Raw genomic sequence first — 23,694 nt, 5'->3', positions numbered from 1 at the left:
TCCTCACAGGTTGCCTGATATGCTCATTTTCTGTTTTCATTTTTAATTGATAGAACCAAACTTATCAACCAAAATTACAACGATAATTTGCACGAAAGGTAGTTTTAAAGACTATATAATGTACTACAAGTAAAATAGTTTAAAAATACAATTAGCAGCTGAATGGTGCCTTTCAAGACCTTCTTTCACCTGTTACGAATGTGCCACAACTCTGAGGGGCCGAAGAGTACAAAGTAGCCCCCTCCTTTTTGAGAATCGCAAGATCGCTATTAATTCGGGTCTGGGACCCAGGAAATGAGAGACGTCCAGAATACACAGGGTTTGGAATGTGCCCTGGCCTCTGCAAGAGGGAACCATTGATAACGGCTATTGTCTCTTGGAGACAGAATTGTGTATTGAGTACTGTACTATTCATTGAAGCCCTCAGGGGACGACCACAGTGGGCTGGTTGAGGGATTGCATCACCCAACCTGATTGACATCTCAGACTCTGTGAGTAAGGATAAAAGAGAGTCTGGGGAACAACCCCTTTAGGTGCACCAGGAGAAACGCTAGAAATCCCGTGACAGCGTTTAATAGTGACAGCCGGTGGGGGGCTCGCGTGCGTCCTTTTCCCTTGCCTGGGAATTGGCAGCCTCGCCACGGAAGAACAGCTTTAGCTAAAGGAGAGGCCACAAGTGAACGGCCACCCCAACGGGACTCCCAAAGGATCGAAATCATAAACAGGAAAAGCTGGTAAGCTTCTAAAAATCTCTCTCTCCAACAAAAGGCTGCAGTCTGAATGAACTGAGTGACTTTTATATTTCCATCGGACAATACATTATCCCCTAGACAACGATAGAGCTTATTTCTTATTGATTATTATTATACCTGCACTTTTAGATTTAGTATTGACGACGTATATTATCTGTATGTTTGCATTGATATTATTTGTGTATTTTTACTAATAAATACTGTTAAAAATAGTACCATCAGACTTCAACAGACCTCTCTATCTTTGTTGGTAAGTGGCCCAGTTACAGGGTTCGTAACACACCCCAGATGGCTTCACCAGAACAGAACAACAGTCGTTAAAATTATGGCCATTCTTTTACCACGGCACCATTTTACTGCACTATCCCCATATCTTGAGTCATTTAATATCCAGAAATCAATCAATCTCAATTTTGAATAAACTTAAGCAGTGAGCCTCCACAGCCTTCTAGGGTAGAGAATTGCAAAGATTCATCACACTCTTGTGGGAAAAAAGTTCATTCTTAAAATCATTTCCTTATTCCAATTCTGTGATCCTTGGTTCTAGATTCCTCAGCCTTATTCACCCTTTATAGCTAATTAAATTCTTCTTGAAGCACTGTCACTATTATAATACAGTATAACCGTCTGCTTTCCCTTTTGAAATGCAAGTTCTAATTTGTACATGCAAGGACGAGCATCTAAATTTAACCCACAAAAGACATTTTTATATTGCCAAAAAAAATTATGTGCTTTAAGATAGAGAATAGATAATATTTATATGCAGAAATTTCTGGATATAAATATTATACCGGTCTACATCTTAAAAGCCTCACCTGGATGACTTCCTTGCAACTTTTCCATTTTGAGATCCTACGCCCACATTTATAGTGGAAGCTGCCAATGTGCACTTGTCAAGCTTCCCCTCGGAGTCACTGCAGCACCACTGCCGAGGGAGAGAGAGGGCAAAATTACAGTGACAAGTTTACAGAGACAGTTACCATTATAAATATAGATAGAGGCATTAAAAGAAATAAGAACTTTTAATAAGGCTGGGGTTCAATTCCTGCCGCTGTCTGTAAGAGATTTGAAAATTCTCCCTGTGACAGCGTGGGTTTCCTCTGGGTGCTCTGATTTTGTCTTACATTCCAAAACCGCATGGGTTAGGGTTAGTAGGTTGTGAGCTTGTTGTGTTGGCAACAACTGTAGGCTGCCCCCTGCGCTTCCTCTGACTGTGCTAACTGTTGATGCAACTGTCACTTTTCACTGTATGTTTTGATGTACATGTGACAATAAAGCTTGACTTTTCGCCTATCTGTACTGTCCAAACATGCCCTGAACACTACAAGATTTAATCTAAAGGCTACTTTATATGTTCATTTCCTGAATACATTACCCAAGGTCAATATGTAATTAAAATATTCATATACAGGAACTGTAGTTCCCAGTATATTAGTACCAATAACTAATTTATAATGCCACTATTTATTATTCTCACTTGCCAGAAAAGGGGTAAAACTTGTCCAGCCTATGTAAGTATACACCAACCTTTCATCCTTAATAAAAATGCCACTAAGTATACTTACTAGTTTCATGTTCAATTTGGTAGCATTGGATAGTGAAATAGAAAATTAAATATGGAATAACTTACACTGGATCATCTTTTCCCAATAATCTTAAAATTCTCAGCAACTGGATCTGTAGCCAGGGAGCTGGCACATTATGGTAGTTGAAATCCACTGCGAGTTTTCCTCCAATCACTTGCTTAAGAATTGTTAAAAAGCTCCGAGTTAAATCTTTATAGCCATCTGGATTTTCCTGGAAAACAGGAGTTAAATAATTTTCACTTCTTTAAGCCTTAAATACAAGAAAAATCTTTTCAGCTTGCTTGCACATCATTCTTTCCTTGCTACCATGGAGGAGTAAGGTGCAACAAGATTCTAAGTGATGCAAAACATTTATTTTAATCATAGTTTCATTCTAAGTATTTAATATCCACTATAACCAATTTGCTATAATTGGGCCCCAGGACATTATGGCTATGGGATATCAAGGAAATCAATGAGGGACTTCATTCCTAAGTATTTTCAAGTCACTCATACCAGAAAATATGGTCATGATAAATAGTACAACACAGCTGTAATGGAGACAGCAGCTGAACAACGTCATCACAGGATGCAACAAACACTAATTAAGATTGTGGTAACATAATCCAAGGTTAATGCACTGACACAATTCTTAGATGTTCAAATAATTTTAATTCTACATCAAGTACTTCCAAGTTAGAATGAGGTTTGACAGTATTGCATTGGAAAATACAAAACTAGCTTGCTTTCCCATTTATTACTATATCAAGGTACCTTAATCAGCAAAAGGTAGATGTGAAGAGAGGCAGCCATGACTCCAGGGTCCTTGTCACACAGAGCTTTCTTAAACTTGTCATGTATGTGCTGAACTTGATTTGGTGCAATAAGATAAAATTTGTACAAAGCAAGTACAGCTTTTCTTCTTATTATTTCCCTATAAAATAATATTTTACTTTAGATTTGTTTACAGAAAGATACCCAATTTTAAAACACAAAGTAAAAGATAGGACCTGTATCTCACATTTTCTGTTGCTATTTCATTAAAACTATACAGCATTTGGGACCAGCAAGTTTTCTCTTAATGGCTTATGCATTCATTCTCAAACCATAACAGCCTACCAAGTGCATTTGTACTTTTCTTCCTAATAGTTTGTGCAATTCAGAACTATCAAGGAAAAAGAAAAGCACTTGTAGCATAGACTCATAAATTCCCTAACTGCTCGTGATATCTAGCTGAAATCTATACTCAGTTTTATAGCAACAGGAGAGCAACACTAGTTATTATACAGCTTAAAAATTAGCCCTCTTGTGTAGTTAATCAGAGACGAATTGATGTTAATTAATGAACACAGACAAAGGTCAACAGTTAATCATCATAGGATTTCAGAAGTTTCTGAAAAGAAAACTACACTTGCATTCCTGGTTCCAGAACTAAAGACTTAGGTTGGCACAGTGATGTACTGCTGGAGACCCAGCTCCAATCATGATGTTGCATGCTATGCGGGGTTTGCAATATTTATTCCAAGTGTGCTGTTAACATTTGATGTATTACCTCACAGACGTCTAGATTAAATCCCACTCTGCACAATTTTCCAACTAATCTATATCCTCCTCGATCCCTTCACAGCCTTCTTTGCTATTGACTATTCTATCAATTTTTGTACCCTCAGCAAACTTATAAATCAGTCCACCTGCATTTTCAGCCAAGGCATTTACATATAACAACCACTGGGTACAGACTTTCAGTCAGAAAACTGGCCCCGATCGCTACCCTCTGCCCTGCACCAAGCCAATTTTGAATCTAGTATGCCAGCACATCTTGGATCAATGTACCCTAACCTTCTGAATCTGACTGCCATACAAGACTTTGTTAAAGCCTTGCTAAAGACCATGCCTAATGCCCTGCTTTCATCAACTTTCATGGTTGCTTCCTCAAAAGAACGGGATTTCACTAGGACAAAACCATCTTGACTGTTCCTTTCCAAGTGAACATAAATTCTATGCCCCGGAATTCTTTCCAATAATTTTCCTCCTATTGGCACAAAGCTCATAGGCCTGTAGGTTCCTAGCCTATCCACTTTGCAATCTTTGAACAAAAGAACAAAATTGGCGACCTTTCAGTTTTCTGTTACCTCACCAGAATTTGCACTGGTGAAGTACCAGAATGCAAAATGCAAAAATCTTCATCAATATATCCCTGACCTTCCCATGGTATCCTAGCACAGATACCATCGGGCATTGGGATTTATCCAGCTTAATTTGTGCTAATATCTCTAATAATTCCTGAAAGAAATTCCAGAATATCAACATTCACCCCCACCAACTCACCATCCACCACACCCTTCCCTCTAATAAATGCCAATGAGAAGAAATCATTAAGCATTACACTCTGTCCTCTGGCTCCACAACGAAATTTCCCTTTTAATCACTAAAACAAACTATTCTTGCCCTAACTACCCTGTTGCTTCTAATGTGCTTATAGAAGACATTGGGATTCTCCTTAACCCTTCTTATCATGCCCACTTCAGTCACTCTTTTGCCCTCCTACAGAGTTGGAGTCTTCTCCATTCCAAAGTGAAAATTTCAGTGCACCTAGCAAAACATCTTGATCTGCTCGATATTTCTGCATATTCCACTTGTGAAACAAGTGCTTGAACAGTTAGGGTGTTTACATTACACATCCGTCTCCCATTATGACCTCTTACTTAGAGTGCTGAAGCTTCTCTTCAACCAAAGGAAGAACTGCAGGGATCATATCTGGTGGGAAAAGCTGGCTGCCGACAGTCAAAGCCATGCAAACCTCGAGAAGATTAGTGCTCTGGAGGTCCTGCAATGACAGCAAAGTTTTCCAGAATTAATATAGTTGTATTAGATGCCCGAGATTCAATGCAAAGCAGTTATCTTCTGAACTATCAGACAAGCAGTGTTAACTTACATATATACACGCAAGGTGTTTTATTGGATATCCAATTCTATGCAAAAAATAAATTATTCAACTATGGGTCACTTCCATCAAAGAAATGCTCTTTCCAGAGTCCCCAGGCACCTATTTATCATTTTGGATATTCAAGTGACTTCAATTACCAATGTATTAACCACTGGTATTATACCTGCAGTCTCCAACGAGATCGTGATTCAGCCTTAGTAGCTTTGTAAGTTCTTAACAATGGTTTTGGAGACAGAGAGGGAAATTAGAGGTCAAGTTAGGGTTTAGGGACAGGCACGTAGAGAAATTAGAGGATAGGTGTCAGCTCCCTGTTCAACGCCCAGTGATGTGGACGGGTGACTAAGGACATCCACAGTTTCAAACTACTATTTGTCTTTAACTTATAGCACATAAAATGATATAACACAATGCATGAAGCGAAATCCCTTTATATCATCAGATCAATTCAGAAAGAAGTGCTGCTTTAAATGATTGATGAGGGGCCACCCCAACACCCGTCACAAAACTACTGGATCATGCATGATTGGGTGAGAGAGACAATGAAAGGGAATATCTGTACTGCCTCGCGTCCTGTCTATTTGCAAGAAGCCCAAGACAAATGCCAAACTGAAGTTTCCATTAGAATAGGGTGCAAATTATTAAACCTCAAGTCCTACTATTTTGTACCCATGTAATCTACATCACCTTACGATTGCAATATCTTGTGATCATTGTGCCATTAATAAGGACAAAGCACCTCAAGCACTGTACAATACTGTAATCATACAGCCATGGACACCAATCCAAAGGAAAGTTAAGTGGGTGTAGTGACTGATAAACCAGATGAGTCTCAAACCTGACCTTGACATAATATGTACAAGTCAAAGTGGAGTATGGCCATTTAGGCAATATCAAGGTGAACTGAAGGAGTTTCAAGCAACATCAAGTACTGCTGGAAAAATTTCATTAATTTCACTGATATACAGGCTCACTAGTCCAATGATAATATTCTAGATATGTGTAAATTAGTATTACATGAATAAATGTAAAGACAAGAAATTTCAAACTTTGTCTGTAACATCTATATCAATTTGATATATCACATACCCTCACTAATAATTCATTCTGAACTCAAGTAATTTATTTGAAATATCACTTCTGTTAACAAGTTAATCAAATATAATGTATTCAACTTTCATTCCTCAAAGTATTTTCAGAACCACATTTAACTTAGTTTCCCAATTAACTCATTAACTGCTGTTGGCTATCACAAAGACTGCTATTCCTTCCTCCACTGAACAGTCGAAGAAAAGTTCAGATTACTTATCTGTGCTGGAATCCTCTTCCATGCTTTTATTACCTCAGGGCTGTTCCAACGCACTCCTGAGCAGTCTCCCTTATTCTACATCCAAATGATTGCCACCCAGTATCAACTCACTCAATTACTCATTTAATCAAGCGTTCTTCTTAGGCAGTCACTCAAGATCAAAGATAACTTTCTTCCATTCTCATTCTGAGGAAACCGTGATCTGCAGAATCTGCCCGGGGGAGGGGGGTATTCTGTTTCATCATTTACACTGGGCTTGTGTGCACTCCCAAAGAATGGATTCAAGGTTCCTAATGGCAATCCAAATCTTCCTTTTCAGTTCTGAGTGGTCACGGAGCCCGAGATCTCAGCAGCTTTGTGGGGATTTTATACTTCCTCAGGGAAACTTTGAGACATCCTTGGATCTTTTCCTCCATCCACCCAGTAATCCTTTACCTTACTGGTGCATGTTTAGGAAGTCTCATATTGGCTATCCAAACAATGTAACCTGCCTATGAGAGTCATCTGGGCCTCAATGCTGAGGATGGTGAATTGAGAGAGGTCACTAACCTCAGTTCATTTATCTGGCCAACATATGGAGGACCTTATTGACACATTACTGGTATCTCTTCAGCACTTTGCGATGCTATCAATGCTCACCACCCTATTCTAACCACAGTCTACCAGAACACCGTCAAGAGTATCCTGACCAGCTGCATCGCCATTTGATATAAGAATTGAAAGGCATCTGACTGCAAGACCCTGTAATGGCTGGTGAGGACTGTGGGGTGAATCATCAGGTTCTCTTGTCAGCAACCCCCCCCCCCCCATCTTCCATCCAGGACATACACCAGAAGCACTGTGTTCACAGAGCCTTCAGCATTCCCAAAGACACCTCAAAATCTCTTTGACTTCCATCATACAGAAGGTACCACAGTAAAAGAACAAGGACCGTTAGGCTGGGAAAAAACTTCTTCCCCAGGCTGTGAGACTTATGAACATCTTGCTACTCCCCCAGTGCACATTATTTATGACAGCGCCAGTAGCAGTAATACTTTTGCATGTTTAACTAAAGTACATAATGTATGGGATCCAGGGAGGGGTTGCACTCTGGTGAAGGGGCTTCCTGTGTCCACTCTGGGGCAGCTCACTCACTTTTGGTCTCCACTGGGCACTCAGCTCTCAACTGTGGCTTCAAGTAACTGTTTGGATGCAACAGGGGCCACACCCCAGTACAGCAATTCCAGAGTCAGGATAAACCAGGTGAGGGTAGCAGTCAGGCCTCATACCCCAGAGGGACAGGGAGAAGCCTGTCCTATCACGCGAAGATAGCTCCAGCGGACTGGGTAAGGTCAGCAGTGAGATCCAATGGCCAGGAAGTTGGTTCTGCAACATCTCGTGGTGAGTGAAGGGCATGACGAGGCACAGGAGTCATAGTTATCCACTGAAACCAAGGAAGACCGCAGTAGTGATGACTATTTGTACTATGGGACCTGGACTTCCACGATCAAGAGAGTTGAGCTGCCCCAGTACAACAGACTTTCCATTTTAAAAACTCTTCCCATGCAGGTTACTGATTATCGTTGGATACGATGGACAACAACCACGATATATGCACTTCATGTCAACTTTTAATTTACAATATCCTTCTTTTCAATCTGTTAATCTTATTTTACGTGCAGCCTGTAATACACCTACTATGTTGTACCTTGGCCCTGAGGAACGTTCCTGTTTAATTGTATACATGTGTACAGTTGAATGACAATAAATTGGAACTTGACCTTGAAGTCTACAGGAGGTCAGTCCTCACGGCTATCCACCAGATCAGGTGGGTTGTGCTAGATTTGACATGCCAATCTTCAAACACACTTCTCAGACAGCCAAGGGTTGTGCAGGGGCACTGAAAACTATATTGAGTTTCATCATTAATGCGTTGTAATGTGCCTTCAATGAGAGATATTTCCAGAGGTAATGGCAGAGGTTCACATTTACTATGGGCCTTTACTGTCAGGGACTGGCATTGTACAGCAGGGGCAGACTGCAAGAGGAGATTTTGTAGATGCAAGGCCTATTGTCTTTTGTTCTTCGGTCAGTGAGGACTCTGAGATCAGCCTTTCCATGTGTCTAGGAACCACAAGTTGATGATGAAATATCGATCACCTTGGTTCTGAAATGGACGTGAAGAAGGTAAAGTAGTTTCTATTTGCTCTGTAGATTGGCCTAGGCTTCAACAAAAAGCTGGTTAAGAGCAAGATGCAACAGTGAGGAACTTCAATGCTGGGACATTGAGGATACCTTACTGGACACCAGTCTACACTTACCAGTGGCAAGAATTTCTGCATGCAGCTACACTTAAGGACATTCCACACTCCCTGTCAATTGTTGCAAAGGATTATGTAAGGTTAAAAACACTACTGACTGATGCTGCTGCCTGTAATGACTCAGTGAAGATCATGTCTATAGTATCTTCAAGTGGATGGATTCAAGGTGATTTGAGAAATGTCTCTTCAACCAATGGGAGGATTCAGCTTGAGAATGCAGGTGGTAGGAAGCAAGGAAACCCCTCTGTAGCTAGTCACAATAATGGCATTTCTGAAGTGTCCTGCTAGGTCAGATGTAGGAAACTGAAGCTGGTGGCTGAAGATTGGTGCTTGGAATGAAGGCCAGTGGTTAGCGGTTTGCCACGTGGTGTTGAAACCCTTGTTACTTAATATTTGAATGCGAGTGTGCAAGGCTTGATTAGTAAGTTTGCAAATGATACTACATTAGGAGTTGTTGGTGTATGTATTTGGAGATTATAGGGGATCCTGATCACTTAAAAAGTGGACTGCAGAGAGGCAAATGGATTTCAATACAGGTAAGTGTGAAAATCAAGCCAGCATAGGAGTTGTACTGTGAATGGTAGTGCACCGGGGAGTGTAACAGAGCTGAGGCACGCAAGAGTACAAGTAATAGTTCATTAAAAGCAGCATCACGGAGAGACAAGGTCGCATGCCAGCCTTCATCAATCAGGGCACTGTGTACTGGAGTTGGGTCATTACTTTGCAGATGTACAAGCCATTGGTGAGGCCACACTTACATTTTTAATCACATTATTGGAAAGACAGAGTTTACTGAAAAGAGTGCAGAAAAGATTTACAAGAATGTTGCCAGAACCCAAGGGCCTGAGTTATAGAAAGTTGGCCAGGGTGCAACAGAAGAGAATAAGGGTCAACCTTACAGAAGTGTTGAAAATTATGAGAAGCACAGTTAAGGTGGATGGTAATGGTATTTTCCCCGGAGTATGGGGGTCAATAATGAGAGGGCACAGGATTAGGGCGAGAGGGGAAAGATTTAAAAGGCCTTTTTCACCTAGAGGGTGGTGAATATATGGAATGAACTGCCAGAAGAAGTGGTTGGGGCAGATGTAATGATATCATTAAGAAAAAAAAAGTCACTTGGATAGGTACATGGAAGGGTGAGGCTTAAAGGGATGTAGGCTGAGCGCAGGGAAGGGAGTCTAGCTGGGTGGGCAGTATGGCTGGGATGGACGAGTTGGGCCAAGAGGCCTGTGTCCATACTGTTATACTGTATAACTCTGCCGAAGAGCTGGGTTGGATTCTTGAACAATAATATAACTAGGAATGTGTACAATGCAAGTCCCGAGATTCAATCAAAAAACCTCTATAGACAGCACTCGATTTGATAGACATTTTTATTTCCCATAGCATCAAGTTCTCTGTGGAATTTGAGTGTAAATTAACAGATTGTGATGACCATGTTGATTATGCAACAGTGAAGTCACAATATTTATACAGATTCCATTCTCAGTTTAAGTTTTCAAAAGGAAAATTCAATAGATTCTGGCGAAGTCTGAAGTCTGAGATCCGATTCCAGACTTAGAATAAGCTCTCTAAATTTCAGGACTTTGCAATCACCAAAAAAAAATTATATTTGCAATGGTCTAAAGCTGCAATTGGGGAAATAAGGAGTCATTTTTACAAAGTAAAAATCCAAAAGAATTTCAGATGTTGGAAATCCAAAATAAAAACAAATGTTGGAAATACCCAGCAGGTCAGCAGGGTCTGGAGAAGATTTAATATTTTAGGTCAGTCACAAAAATTAAATTGTCCCACAGATGTGATCTGGCCTGCAGAACATTTCCAGCACTTACTGTTTGTCGCTGCTGGTCCTTTTCACACCTTGTGGCGCATCAGGAGGTATTTTTGCCATTCTGTAGCATTTAATTGCATTTTTACAAGGCTGAGTTGCTAGCCCAATGCTCAACCCAACACAAATGGAATGCTATTTTGGAAAAATGTCAATTTGACAGCTTTAGTAGGGCACTACAAGATGCGTGTTCTGCGTATTTAAGCCTAAACATCTAACAATATTGGGTAGCCTATTACAACACTTCGCTTACTTTGCCAAGGGATATGGGGAGAAGGCAGGAACGGGGTACTGACTGTGGATGATCAGCCATGATCACAGTGAATGGCGGTGCTGGCTCAAAGGGCTGAATGGCCTACTCCTGCACCTATTGTCTGTTGTCTATTGTCTTACCTTTGCTTAGAATTTGCCCTAGTCCTAAATTCTTTCTTCACTGTTAGGTCCAGATCAGGAAAAATAAGTCTATGATTGTAGCTGTTCAAGTTCATTTCTGCAAGCTACAACCATCTCCAAAAGTGCATCTTGCAATGGAAAATTTGAAGGAGAATCTTGGAACGCAAACAAGAGATGTGGCAAGCTCCTGTGAGTAGAGTCATAGAGAAGTACAGCACAGAAACAGGCCTGTTCGTCTATTTAGTCCATGCCAAAACCATTTAAACTGGCTACTCCTATCAACCTACACAGGGACCAGAGCCCTCCATACCTCTACAATCCATGTAGATCCAAACTTCTTTTAAACATTGAAATCAAGCTCACATGCACCACTTGTGCTGGTAGCTCATTCCACACTTTCACGACCTCTGAAATTTCCCCACGTTCCCCTTAAAACTCACCTTTCACCTTTAACCCGTGACTTCTGTTTGTACTCGAATCCAAATCCAGTGAAAAAAGACTGCTTGCATTTATCCTATCTACAACCCTCATAATTTTGTATACCTCTATCAAATCTCCTCTCAATCTGCTATGGGCTAAAGAATACAGGCTTAACCTATTCAAAATTTCCTTATAACTCAGGTCCTCCAAACCCAGCAATATCCTTGTAATTTTTTTTTGTACTACTTAAACCTTAATGGTCTGCATTCCAGCTTGACTTTCTTGTTCCACTATTGAGTTTATGGTAGAAATCATTTCAACTCTGGGAAATTACTAATTCATTTTGATTTGGGTTTTGCTTTATCTAATTTATGAAGGTGTACTTAGTCACCTAAGCATCAAAATTGGGCCACAAATCAGCTCTCCTTCAAAATGCCAGAGTTTAATTTACTACAATGAGTTTAAGGTGTTCAGTGAAAGATTATTAAATTTGTGGAAAAACATTCCCAAAAGGCCAGTAAAAGCCAGAAGCTTTCATGCAATAAAAGAGGAAATGAACTGTTCACTCCATGTGGCCCTGCAGCATAAAAGTTACTCTTTCGCCTTTATTTTGAAGATACTGTTGTTGAAGAATTAAATCGGGGGTTCCCAACCTGTGGTCCATGGACTCCTTGCTCAATGGTACTGGTCCATGGCATAAAAGTTTGTGAACCCTAGAACTGAATGGTTTAGAAACCAAGTAGTAACTGCTTCAGTATTACCAAACCCAAGATGGCAAACATTAATTCTACAACTTCCATTAATTTATTTTTAATGTTCATAGATTAATAGTCAGGATTAATTATTAATTACATCAATTCTTACCTTTAGAACAGTGTTGACGAGAAGCAAAAGCAACTCGTGGCTCTCACTCAGAAAAAGAGAAACTGCCAAGTAGCCTAGCGATGAAAAAGAACACAGGAATATGCTCAGGATAATTCTTTCCCAAATACCCACTGCCGAATTTCAGGATGACAATGCAGATATTTTGCTGAAATTGTCGGTCCGACTCTTTTGGCATAAGCAACCCGGTGCAGTTATTCCCCTACCTGATCATGCTACCCGAAGAATGCAAAATGTCTGGTCTAGACAAAGGCTGCCATTATAGAGAAGACTGCACATAGAAATGACAACCTCCTAACAATGCAATTATTTAATATTGCAGCTGTAACCTATAAATACTGCTTCAAGTTCCAAAAGAAGGAAAAAACTGAAAAGAACCTTGCCTGGATATAACTATACATTAGTACAGTGGATTCCTGTTAATTGGGACACATCAGGACCAGTACATTTTGCCCTAATTAAGCAACTATTCCAATTAGCCCAAGTATCATGGAAATAGTTAAAAAGGTGTAAAAAGACAAACTGAGTAACAAATTATGTACTGAAATGGAAAATAGAACAAATTAGAATGCTATCAATAGTACTACAGTACTATAAAACTGTATTAGTTCCTAATAAATTATCAAAGGAGAAATTCATCCAGTGTACACAATGAACAAAATCAGTATAGACACCTCGTGCAAACTGCTTTCATACAATGCTACCAACGACTGCATCCTCCAAATCTTTAGTTTCACTGTAACATTCAAAATAATTGTTGATACCTTCAAATTCTTCATAGTTTCTAATTTACTGAAGTAGCGAAATTGTTTCATTTTCACCTGGCCGTTTCTGGCAATACCAAGCCTAAGAGCTTCAAACCAGAGTGAGCAAAACGGTTCTGAATTGTCTTACTACTTATATCATGTGAACTATCAGTAACTAAAAGCACTGCTTTTTGAACACACATGCAGCTGACTCTATTTAAAAACTGTTCACTCTGAGGGAATCTCAGGAATTTTCTCAATTAGTTTTTGTTCTTTCAGAGTTGTCCCAAATAAGTGGCTGCTCCGCTTAAGCAATCGCCTAAAGAATCGGAATCCATTGTATATAAATGCCACAATTCCTATTTTTTATTTAGATACAATACAGAATTGGCTCTCCTACATTTTAGACTGATGACCTTTTAATGGATACAATCACACATTTCTGGACTTAGTTTAGGAATAAACGAATACACTTAACTCTCTTCCCTTAAAAGATAGTGAATACTTTGGAGTACATTGCCATTTCACATTATGTCCAGAAATTATTTCCATTGTATCGTTTAACAAGATTAGGGTGCCTAAGACTCATACTGTACTGTATTTGTCAACGTGGAGCACAGAGTGTGTTTGCAAGTCTGGCAGGAGCAAAGAATATTGGGAATGGCAAGGGTGGAGCACCACAGAAGGGGTGTGGGACAAGTGACAGAGCAGGAATGCCAAGGGTGGAGGGGGGAGGGGGAGAGAGGATGCGCGCTGACACACCCAGCCCCGAGACACCAGGCAAGGTAATTTGATTCCAAACAATTGGTTTATTGTTCATTACAGAATGACTCACTGGTGCTTCCTGCTCTCTCCTCTCTCCCATCCCCTTTTCCCAACCATGATTTTCCTCTCCCTGCCCTTTTCCCACTCTCAGTTGACAATAGAGACCCATATCAGAATCAGGCTTATCATCATACAGGTTATGAAATTTGTTTTTTTTTGCAGCAGTACAATGCAATAGATAAAATTACTACCATACTATGCAAAAGTCTTAGGCACCCTAGTGCACAGTGTGTGTGTGTTTGTGTGTATGTGTCCATATATACACACACACACACACATTTTAGAATCTTTACCACAAAATATGACAGCAGACCATTGACTAATAACTGGAATTGCAAATATCTCGCTCTGTAAAGTACAGCACTGTCATACTAGGGGAGCCTAGCAGTTAACATTTACAACGGTCTATTTAATAACTGGTCTTGAAAACAAATTACAGAACATACCAACTCGTTTTTCCATCAGGCTCCCTTGCTGAGCTAACTTGATAGCATGTATATATCCAAAGGAGGCCTCGTACCCCAGCATTTCACAGTAGATCAGACGCACCAAACATTCTCGCATTTGCTTCTGTAACAACAGAAAAAAAAAAATCAAGGTTTAGCACTTTGCCTCAAACTACAAATGTAACAGTTAAAATCTTCCAAACATTCATGGTTGGTGGAATCATGTAGCTTTCGCTCTTTTCTTAACATTTCCCATCTAGGATGTAATCGGACTGTCACAGTGAAGCCACTCTCAGGTTGGAGGAGCAACACTGGGTCGCCTTCAACCTGACGGTATGAACACTGATTTCTCTAACTTCCAGTAATTTCTCCTTCCTCCACATTCTTTTCCCATTCCCTCATTCTGGCTCCTCTCTTATCCCCTCCTCTTCATCTGCCTATCCCTCTGATGCCCCTCCCCTTCCATTTCTCCCACAGTCCAATCTCCTTACATATCAGATTCCTCCTTCAGCCCTTTACGTTCAGCTTCTCACTTCATCGCCCTACCCTAGCCACCCACCTTCCCCTCACCTGACTTCACCTATCACCTGCCAGCTTGTACTTTTCCACCACCCCCCCCCCCACCCTCCTATTCTGGCTTCTTCCCCCTTCCTTCCCAGTCCTGATGAGAGGTCTCAGCCAAAACATTAATCTTTATTCCTCTCCATGGATAATGCCTGACCTGCTGAGTTCCTCCAGCATTGTGTGTGTGTCTCTAGATTTCCAGCATCCACAGAATTTCACCAAAAAAAAATCTACAGAATGAGGCGGAGGGGGATTGTGGGGGGACTCCAAGTCAGTTTGAAACACAGAGGGATGAGACGCCCTCTGCCCAGCATCTTGTTAGCAAATGTGCAGTCATTGGAGAATAAAACTGAGGACCTGAGGACAAGATGTACTGGAGAGAAACAAGAAAGTGTTATGTTCTACGTTTGTACAATAAGTGGCTTACTCATTGAACACATATACAGGAAGCTTTGTCGCAGGAAAGCAACAGCCGTCATCAGGGTCCTCCACCACACAGGACATGGTCTGTTCTCGTTGCTGCCATCCAGGAGGTACAGAGCCTCTGGACCCACACCACCAGGTTCAGGAGCAGCTACTACCCCCCAACCATCAGGGAGAAGGTACAGGAGCCTCTGGACCCACACCACCAGGTTCAGGAGCAGCTACTACCCCTCAACCATCAGGGAGAAGGTACAGGAGCCTCAGGACTCACACCACCAGGTTCAGGAGCAGCTACTACCCCCCAACCATCAGGGAGAAGGTACAGGAGCCTCTGGACCCACACCACCAGGTTCAGGAGCAGCTACTACCCCTCAACCATCAGGGAGAAGGTACAGGAGCCTCAGGACTCACACCACCAGGTTCAGGAGCAGCTACTACCCCTCAACCATCAGGGAGAAGGTACAGGAGCCTCAGGACTCACACCACCAGGTTCAGGAGCAGCTACTACCCCTCAACCATCAGGGAGAAGGTACAGAGCCTCTGGACCCACACCACCAGGTTCAGGAGCAGCTACTACCCCTCAACCATCAGGCTCTTGAACCAAAGGGGATAATTTCACTCAACTTCACTTGCCCCATCATTGAGATGTTCCCACAACCTTTGGACTTAATTTCGGGGATTCATCTCATGTTCTTAATATTTATTGCTCATTTATTTATTATTCTTGCTTTCTTTTTGCATTTGTACAGTTTGGTGTCTTTTGTACTCGGGTCGAATGCACAACTTGTTGCAGTTTTTCATTAATTCTATTATGGATTTATTAAGTATGCCCACAAGAAAACGAATCTCAGGGCTGTATATGATGACACATATGTCCTTTGATATTTGAACTTTAGCCTATAGCAACTCTGCAGCAAGAACATTCAAAGAGCAGGATGAGGTCCCCATGAGGTGATGGCCATCCTCACTTGTTGAGGAGACAGGTGTCACCTTCTCTTCAGAGTAGCAACTCAACTAACCCTGCACAAATAACAAGCAGCCAACAAGTGGAACGAGGATTTGACCTGTTTGCAGCATCTAAGGTGGCCGATGACAATGACTTCAAGATTGTCTTGACAACATAAAGTTCATAATAATTGTTACTTGAAGCATATCAAGCTCTTAGTTACAGTTATATAAGACTTGCATTGAAAGGAAAAATAAATCTACTCCTTCAAAGAAAAATTTAAAATACTTACCAGTGAGGTGGTAGGGGCAGAGACCTGCTCTTTTAATGCAGCCAACTCCTTCTTTACCAGTTTCTCCTCATCCTTAAATAAAAATAAAGTATTTAAGAATGATTTATTTTGAATGACTTAAATAAAAACAAGAATAGTCAAAAACATTAATGAATCTATAATTATTCAGAAACACCCCCAAAGTAGACATGACACCCAAAAAACAATTCCATAGTGTCCTTACAAATATTAAAACCTATTTTATTTCTAAACTATGCACAGAAATTTGGAAGAATAAGTACAAAAGGTGTGCAATTTATCCAAATAACCTCAAATTTAGTGACACTGAAGACAGAAATAAACACAGAAGATTCATTTAAACCACCTTTTGATATCAGAACTGGAAAGCCAGTGCATGTGGAGGGAGGTAGTGTGGGTGTCTGGGCTGGGGTGGGTGGTTTGAATACTTGGAAACTGCTCTTTACGCAAATAATAACCAACATTTTGGAGCAAACATCTGACTTTAGCAGAGCAGATTAACACTTCAAGAACAACGGGTGTTTTGGATGCAGGAGTAAATTGTAAGATCTTTATGAATCATAAAGGGCTGAATGGGTTTTTCAATCAACATTTATCCTGCAGTCACCAAATGGGCCATTGTTACATGCAACTTCTACACTGCTATTTTGACAGAAAATTCTTTTACTCAGTAATTTGATATAACCTGGTATTGACAGGTAAATGGTAGTGAATGCAGTAGTGACTTTCAAAAAGGAGCAAGGATACCTACTTAAAGGAGATATCTACCAGATTCAAGGACAATACAAGGGAATGGAGCTGATTGTTTATTACTGCAACGAAACCCTGTGCTATAAACTTCTACCACTGTAAGAGTTTCAACACTTCTGTGTATTTGCTGGATTCAATTTAAATTCTAACCGAAGTAGCTAATTCATCCATGTTAATCTATTTTCTACTTAAGTTTGTTTTGAATTCTACACAAGTACATTCTGCATATATGGTCGAGTATTTGTGTTGCTTTTCTGCATACATGAAATCACCATTAAACAGCTTACTTCAATACAGTAAACACACAGAAGTTTATCTCAGAATAAATGAGATATGGAAACCACATGCACCATGACAAATTTAATACTAAAATTCTCCACAACAATTTGTTTTAATTTATTGAGATACAGCACAGAATAGACCCTTCTGGCCCTTTGTGCTGTGCCACCCTGCAATCTCCTGATTTAACCCCAGCCTAATCACACAACAATTTACAATGATTAATTAACCTACCAACCAGTACATCTTTCGAATGTGGGAGGAAACCAGAGCACCTGGATGAAATCCATGCAGTCACAGGCAGAACATACAAACTCCTTACAGGCAGTAATGGCAATTACACCTGGGTCACTGGTACTGTAAAGTATTGTACTAACCACTACACTGCCATAATTATAACTATAGGTCTCTCAACAATTAATTCTTCCAGGCTTATTGAAAAATGCCACATTCTGCATCAGAAAAACACCTTCCATTCCACAAAACTGACATTATGTACATGATTCACCCTCTTAATATTGAAGCCTGCATACAAGCGGTCTGTGCCACTATCACAAATTCAGGTACAAACTGGGTCGCCTATTGTTGCTTTTAATTGCACAATGCATCTAAAATGCAAGTTAATATTCTTGGTACAATCACATAAATGATCATGGAAATGAACTGTAGTGAATAATCAGACAAAAATAAACCAAACCAACAACGGACAAAAGGGAACTTATTAAGTTTAATCACTTGGTTTAAACAAGTCACCTCTCAAACTGCTTCCTCTTCTACTCCTTCTGACCCAGGGTTCAATCTGCGGCAGCCACATTCTGTACTCTCTCTCAACTAGAGGCTAATCATTTTTTGTCAGCAGGCCACTTGTTCCTTCAACTGAAGCGGGGAATTTATTGGAATTTTCCACAGACTGACAATAATTCAAATTGTGGAAACACCACCACCATCCCATTCAGGTGCTGTGCATGGTTATGATTTGTGAGTGCACCATAGTCCAGAGAAACGTTGTTTCCTTTGGTTGTGTAAACTGTATGTACAGCCAGATAACAATAAACTTGAACTTGAAAAGTACACATTTCACTAGTCCTTATAGAAGTGTTCTATGCTTTGAAATACAAGGCAACGGAAATTCCCATTGCCATTTGTTGTACTACCTTTACAATTAAACTACAGACATAACCATTTAAATGTATATTTTAAAATTATTTTATCCTATCATTAGAGCAGTTTTTAGAAAATTTAGAGTATGCATTAGAATGCCTATTCGCTGCGCAATCATTTATTAAGAGTTTTTTGGTAAGAAATTCATTAAAATATGCTCATATATTTGAATATATTTGGTCTGGCAATTTAAAGCTAGACCAGAAGTTATATATGCAAGTTAACAATAACATTTATAACTACTCAAGGGGTAATAGTAATCGCAACCACAAAAAATATTAACAGACAATAAAATGGTGCAAATCAGTGCAATCAGCTCCTCAGATTTATTTTATGTACCCAGCTGCCAAGTGTGCACAAATGCAACACTGTTTTGAGGATGACTCAATCACTAGTAAGGTTAATCTTTGAGAAAACCTTTGACGCCGCTTACATAATGCCAATCAAACATGCTTTAAGCTCCTAAAACAGGTTGACTAAATGGCTTAGATTCCGGCTAAGCCATAATACAACTTTGCTTCTCAAAGTCCAACCCTAATCCCCATCACAAGAGGTGGAAACGGGTGAGGCTGGCCAACAGGGCTCTGGTGAAGCTGTATAGGCCAATCCCCAGTACAGTAGATTACCTTCAACCACTGGGAGCTAAGGCCCAAGAAGTAGCAGTACAACTTTATGCAAAATCTGTATAACAAACTTCTTGTGCATCACTTTTATCTAAAGTATACTTCCAACCTAATGCCTCAACTCTGGAGGAGTTGAAGTTATAACCTATGCTCATCAAGAATAGATATGTGCACTTTTAGATCAATCTACAATTCAAATAAATATTAATTTATCGAAGGAGTATTCTTTTGAAATCAAAAGGCGAGACTGCGGAGGACTGTAGTCTGAAATATTAAAAATCCTGACTTTCAAACAGCAGCAAGCTCTCCCCCCGATCCTTACTAAGACTCATCGCTCAAATATATTGCCGAAGACTATGAAGTTGCTCCAGTACATCAAAGTTTGTGGGTTCAGGTCCAATTCCAGGCACAATCGAAAAAAATCTACCCTTGTATCCCAGAACAATGCAGATGGATGAGTGGGTGGTACCATCCTTCTGCTGAGACATAAAAATAAAATCTGGATGATACTGTAGCATGACCTGTAGAACTGCTACCTCACAGAACCAGCAGCTGGGTCCAATCCCTACCTCTGGTGCTGTTCTGTGTGCAGCTTTCACATACTCCTTGTGACCAGATTACTTTTCAAGGCAACTCTATTTTCCTCCCACATGCCAAAGGTATTCATATTGGTAGGTTAACTGACCACCATAAATTGGTGCTGATGTAGAGGTGAATGGTAGGTTTGGGGGGAAAAGTCAAATTAGGGAAGAGCTAGGGTAGATTCTGTGGGCCAAAAAAAAATCACCTCCTACATCAGTGGGAAATAAGAAAATCCAAGGTCCTTTCTGACCTATTCAATAGATGAACTAGTTAAAGCATAAGGGAGTTTCCCCCTAGTGTTCTAAAATTAGGAGAGGATGAAGTGTGGAGGGGAAGGAAAGAGGAGTGAAGGAATGGAGTGGAGAGGGAATGAGTAGTGAGGGAAGGAGATGTGGGCAGAAGGGGGTGTGGGCGGGAGAAAGTGGTATGGGCGAGGGGAGGGAGAAGGTGAGGTGGTGGAGGGTGAGGGTGGTATGGGGAGGGGAGGGAGAGGGCAAGGGGGTGTGGTTTGGGGAGGGAGAGGGGTGTGTGGGCGGGGTGAGGGCAAGAGGGACGTGGTTTGGGGAGGGAGGGGGAGGGGAGGGGGAGGGGAGGGGGAGGGGGAGGGGAGGGGGGTGGGGGAGGGGGAGAGGGAGGGGGAGAGGGAGGGGGAGAGGGAGGGGGAGAGGGAGGGGGAGAGGGAGGGGGAGAGGGAGGGGGAGAGGGAGGGGGAGAGGGAGGGGGAGAGGGAGGGGAGGGGGAGAGGGAGGGGAGGGGGAGGGGTGAGGGGAGGGGGTTGGGGGGAGAGAGGGAGAGGGAGGAGAGGGGGGAGGGGGAGGGGGAGGGGGAGGAGAGGGGGAGGGGGAGGGGGAGGGGGAGGGGGAGGGGGAGGGGGAGGGGGAGGGGGAGGAGAGGGGGAGGGGAGGGGAGGGGGAGGGGAGGGGAGGGGGAGGGGGAGGGGGAGGAGAGGGGGAGGGGGAGGGGGAGGGGGAGGGGGAGGGGGAGGGGGAGGGGAGGGGGAGGGGGAGGGGGAGGGGGAGGGGGAGAGGGAGGGGGAGAGGGAGGGGGAGAGGGAGAGGGAGGGGGAGAGGGAGGGGGAGGGGGGGGAGGGGGAGGGGTGAGGGGAGGGGGTTGAGGGGGGGAGAGAGGGAGAGGGAGGAGAGGGGGGAGGGGGAGGGGGAGGGGGAGGGGGAGGGGGAGGGGGGTTAGGGATGGGGAGAGGGATGAGGGGGAGAGGGAGGGGGAGAGGGGGAGAGGGAGGGGGAGAGGGGGAGGGGAGAGGGGGAGGGGGAGGGGAGGGGGAGAGGGGGAGGGGGAGGGGGGGAGGGGGAGGGGAGGGGGGGAGGGGGAGGGGAGGGGGGAGGGGGAGGGGAGGGGGGAGAGGGGGTGGGGGGGAGGGGGAGGGGAGGGGGAGAGGGGGTGGGGGTGAGGGGGGTGGGGGTGAGAGAGGAGGGTGTGGGCGGGGGGGAAGGAGAAGGGGGGTGTGGATGAGGGAGGGAGGAAAGTAGTACAGTATTATCGCCCTGTCCCGCCCCCACCTCCCACCTGCTTGGAGGTCAGTTCGGTGACGCCGCGGATCAAGGCGCCGAGCCTGGAAGCACCCGACGCCCTGGAGCCGGGCTCCAGCGACAGGAGACCCGGCAGAGCCGACAACGTTCGCTCCACTACGTCGCTCATCTCCCGACTCTGGGTCACGCCATCTTCCCCGGACTACGTCACCGCCTGTTTGAATCCAAAACTTTATTGACACCGAACGCTGTCAGCTGGCACTCGGAAGAAGCTTGGCTGCCAGGAGGCGCTTTGGCCTGTCGCCAGCAGAGGGCGCAGGAGAGTCAACAGTGGACTGTCCACAGTGGAATGGATGCCAAGATCAAAGGGAGTCAGGAATCACAAACACTGGGTGCTCTGCATAGGCTTGAGATCCAGAGTAACGCATATAAAATGCTGGAAGAGCTCAGCAGGTCCAGGCGGCATCTATGGAGATGAATAAACTGTTGACGTTTCGCGCTGAGACCCTTATTGCATTAAACAACACACACAAAATGCTGGTGGAACACAGCAGGCCAGGCAGCATCCATGGGGAGAAGCACTGTCGACGTTTCGGGCCGAGACCCTTCGTCAGGACTAACTGAAAGGAGAGATACTAAGAGATTTGAAAGTAGTGGGGGGAGGGGGAAATGCAAAATTATAGAAGAAGACCGGAGGGGGTGGGATGAAGCTGGAAAGGTGATTGGCAAAAGTGATACAGAGCTGGAGAAGGGAAAAGATCATGGGACGGGAGGCCTCAAGAGAAAGAAAGGAGGGGGAAGCACCAGAGGGAGATGAAGAACAGGCAGAGTGATGGGCAGAGAAAAAAAAACAACTAAATAAATCAGGGATGGGGTAAGAAGGGGAGGAGGGGCATTAACGGAAATTAGAGAAGTCAATGGTCATGCCATCAGGAGGCTACCCAGCCGGTATATAAGGTGTTGTTCCTCCAACCTGAGTTTGGATTCATTTTGACAATAGAGGAGGACATGGATAGACATATCAGAAGAGGAATGGGACGTGGAATTAAAATGTGTGGCCACTGGGAGATCCTGCTTTCTCTGACAGACCGAGCGTAGGTGTTCAGCGAAACGGTCTCCCAGTCTGCATCGGGTCTCACTAATATATGAAAGGCCACACTGGGAGCACCAGACGCAGTATACCACACCAGCCGACTCACAGGTGAAGTGTCGCCTCACCTGGAAGGACTGTCTGGGGCCCTGAATGGTGGTGAGGGAGGAAGTGTAAGGGCAGGTGTAGCACTTGTTCCGTTTACAAGGATATGTGCCAGGAGGGAGATCGGTAGGAAGGGATGAGGTGGGGACGAGTGGACAAAGGAGTCACGTAGGGAGCTATCCCTGCGGAAAGCAGAAAGGGGGGGAGGGAATGATGTGCTGGGTAGTGGGATTATTGCATTAGTCCTGATGAAGGGTCTCTGCCCAAATGGTCAACTGTTCATTCCACTCCATCGAGGCTGCCTGACCTGCTGAGTTCCTCTACCACTTTGTGTGTGTTACTAGAGGGGGCCAAGGTTGGCTGTATATCATGGAAAGAGATCTGAAAAAGCATTTAGGCACCAAGGCTTTTAAATGGAACAAGTTATGAGGATGAGGGTTAGGATAAAGAAATCTTTATTGGTCAGCCACATTCGTCCAGTTCTGGGTGCCAGACTTTAGGAAGGATGTGAAGACTTTGGAGGTGGTGCAAGAGAGATTTAATAAAAGGATAACCAAAAATATCTATATTTTTTAGAAGTCAGAAAAAGTTGTGGATTCTGGAGATCTAAAATGTAGAGATTTAGTTCAATTTGGCATTGTGTTTGTTGCAGACTTTGTTGAACAATGGGCCTGTTTCTGCGCTGTACTGTTCTAATCTAATGTTCTAAAATAGAAGATGCAGGAAATACTTAGCAGGTCAGGCCAAACCTGTGGGATGAAACCCATTGCTAATAGTCCAGGTCAAAAACCCTTTGTCAGAAATGAATTTCCAAAATTTTCTGTTTGTACTTTACTCAACTGATTACAGGAACAATGGATTTTCTTCATGTGAATAGTCTGGAAAAGGTAAGGTGGTTCTCCTTAAAGTGATCTGATTGAGTCATTTAAAATCATGGAGGGTATAAACACAGTAGATGCAGACC

At 42.7% G+C, this 23,694-nt stretch overlaps 1 protein-coding gene across 1 annotated transcript in view; it reads right to left on the bottom strand.

Annotated features, from left to right (window-relative positions):
- ap4e1 (adaptor related protein complex 4 subunit epsilon 1) overlaps window positions 1-21,757 on the bottom strand; it is a 63,980-nt gene extending 42,223 nt beyond the window's left edge. The window contains exons 1-7 of the mRNA XM_059952787.1: window positions 21,573-21,757; window positions 16,636-16,707; window positions 14,411-14,534; window positions 12,376-12,449; window positions 5,023-5,144; window positions 3,092-3,251; window positions 2,383-2,549 (exon numbers count right to left, since the gene is read on the bottom strand). Coding sequence (XP_059808770.1) covers window positions 2,383-2,549; window positions 3,092-3,251; window positions 5,023-5,144; window positions 12,376-12,449; window positions 14,411-14,534; window positions 16,636-16,707; window positions 21,573-21,704 — 851 coding nt within the window. The 5' untranslated portion in view covers window positions 21,705-21,757. The remainder of the gene's footprint in view (window positions 1-2,382; window positions 2,550-3,091; window positions 3,252-5,022; window positions 5,145-12,375; window positions 12,450-14,410; window positions 14,535-16,635; window positions 16,708-21,572) is intronic.
- Window positions 21,758-23,694: the final 1,937 nt, after the last annotated feature.

This window comes from Hypanus sabinus, chromosome 28 (genome assembly GCF_030144855.1).
Source record: "Hypanus sabinus isolate sHypSab1 chromosome 28, sHypSab1.hap1, whole genome shotgun sequence".
Lineage (NCBI taxonomy): Eukaryota > Metazoa > Chordata > Chondrichthyes > Myliobatiformes > Dasyatidae > Hypanus > Hypanus sabinus.
Note: the sequence above shows the minus strand (reverse complement) of the source record. Positions and strands in the feature narration are given on the sequence as shown.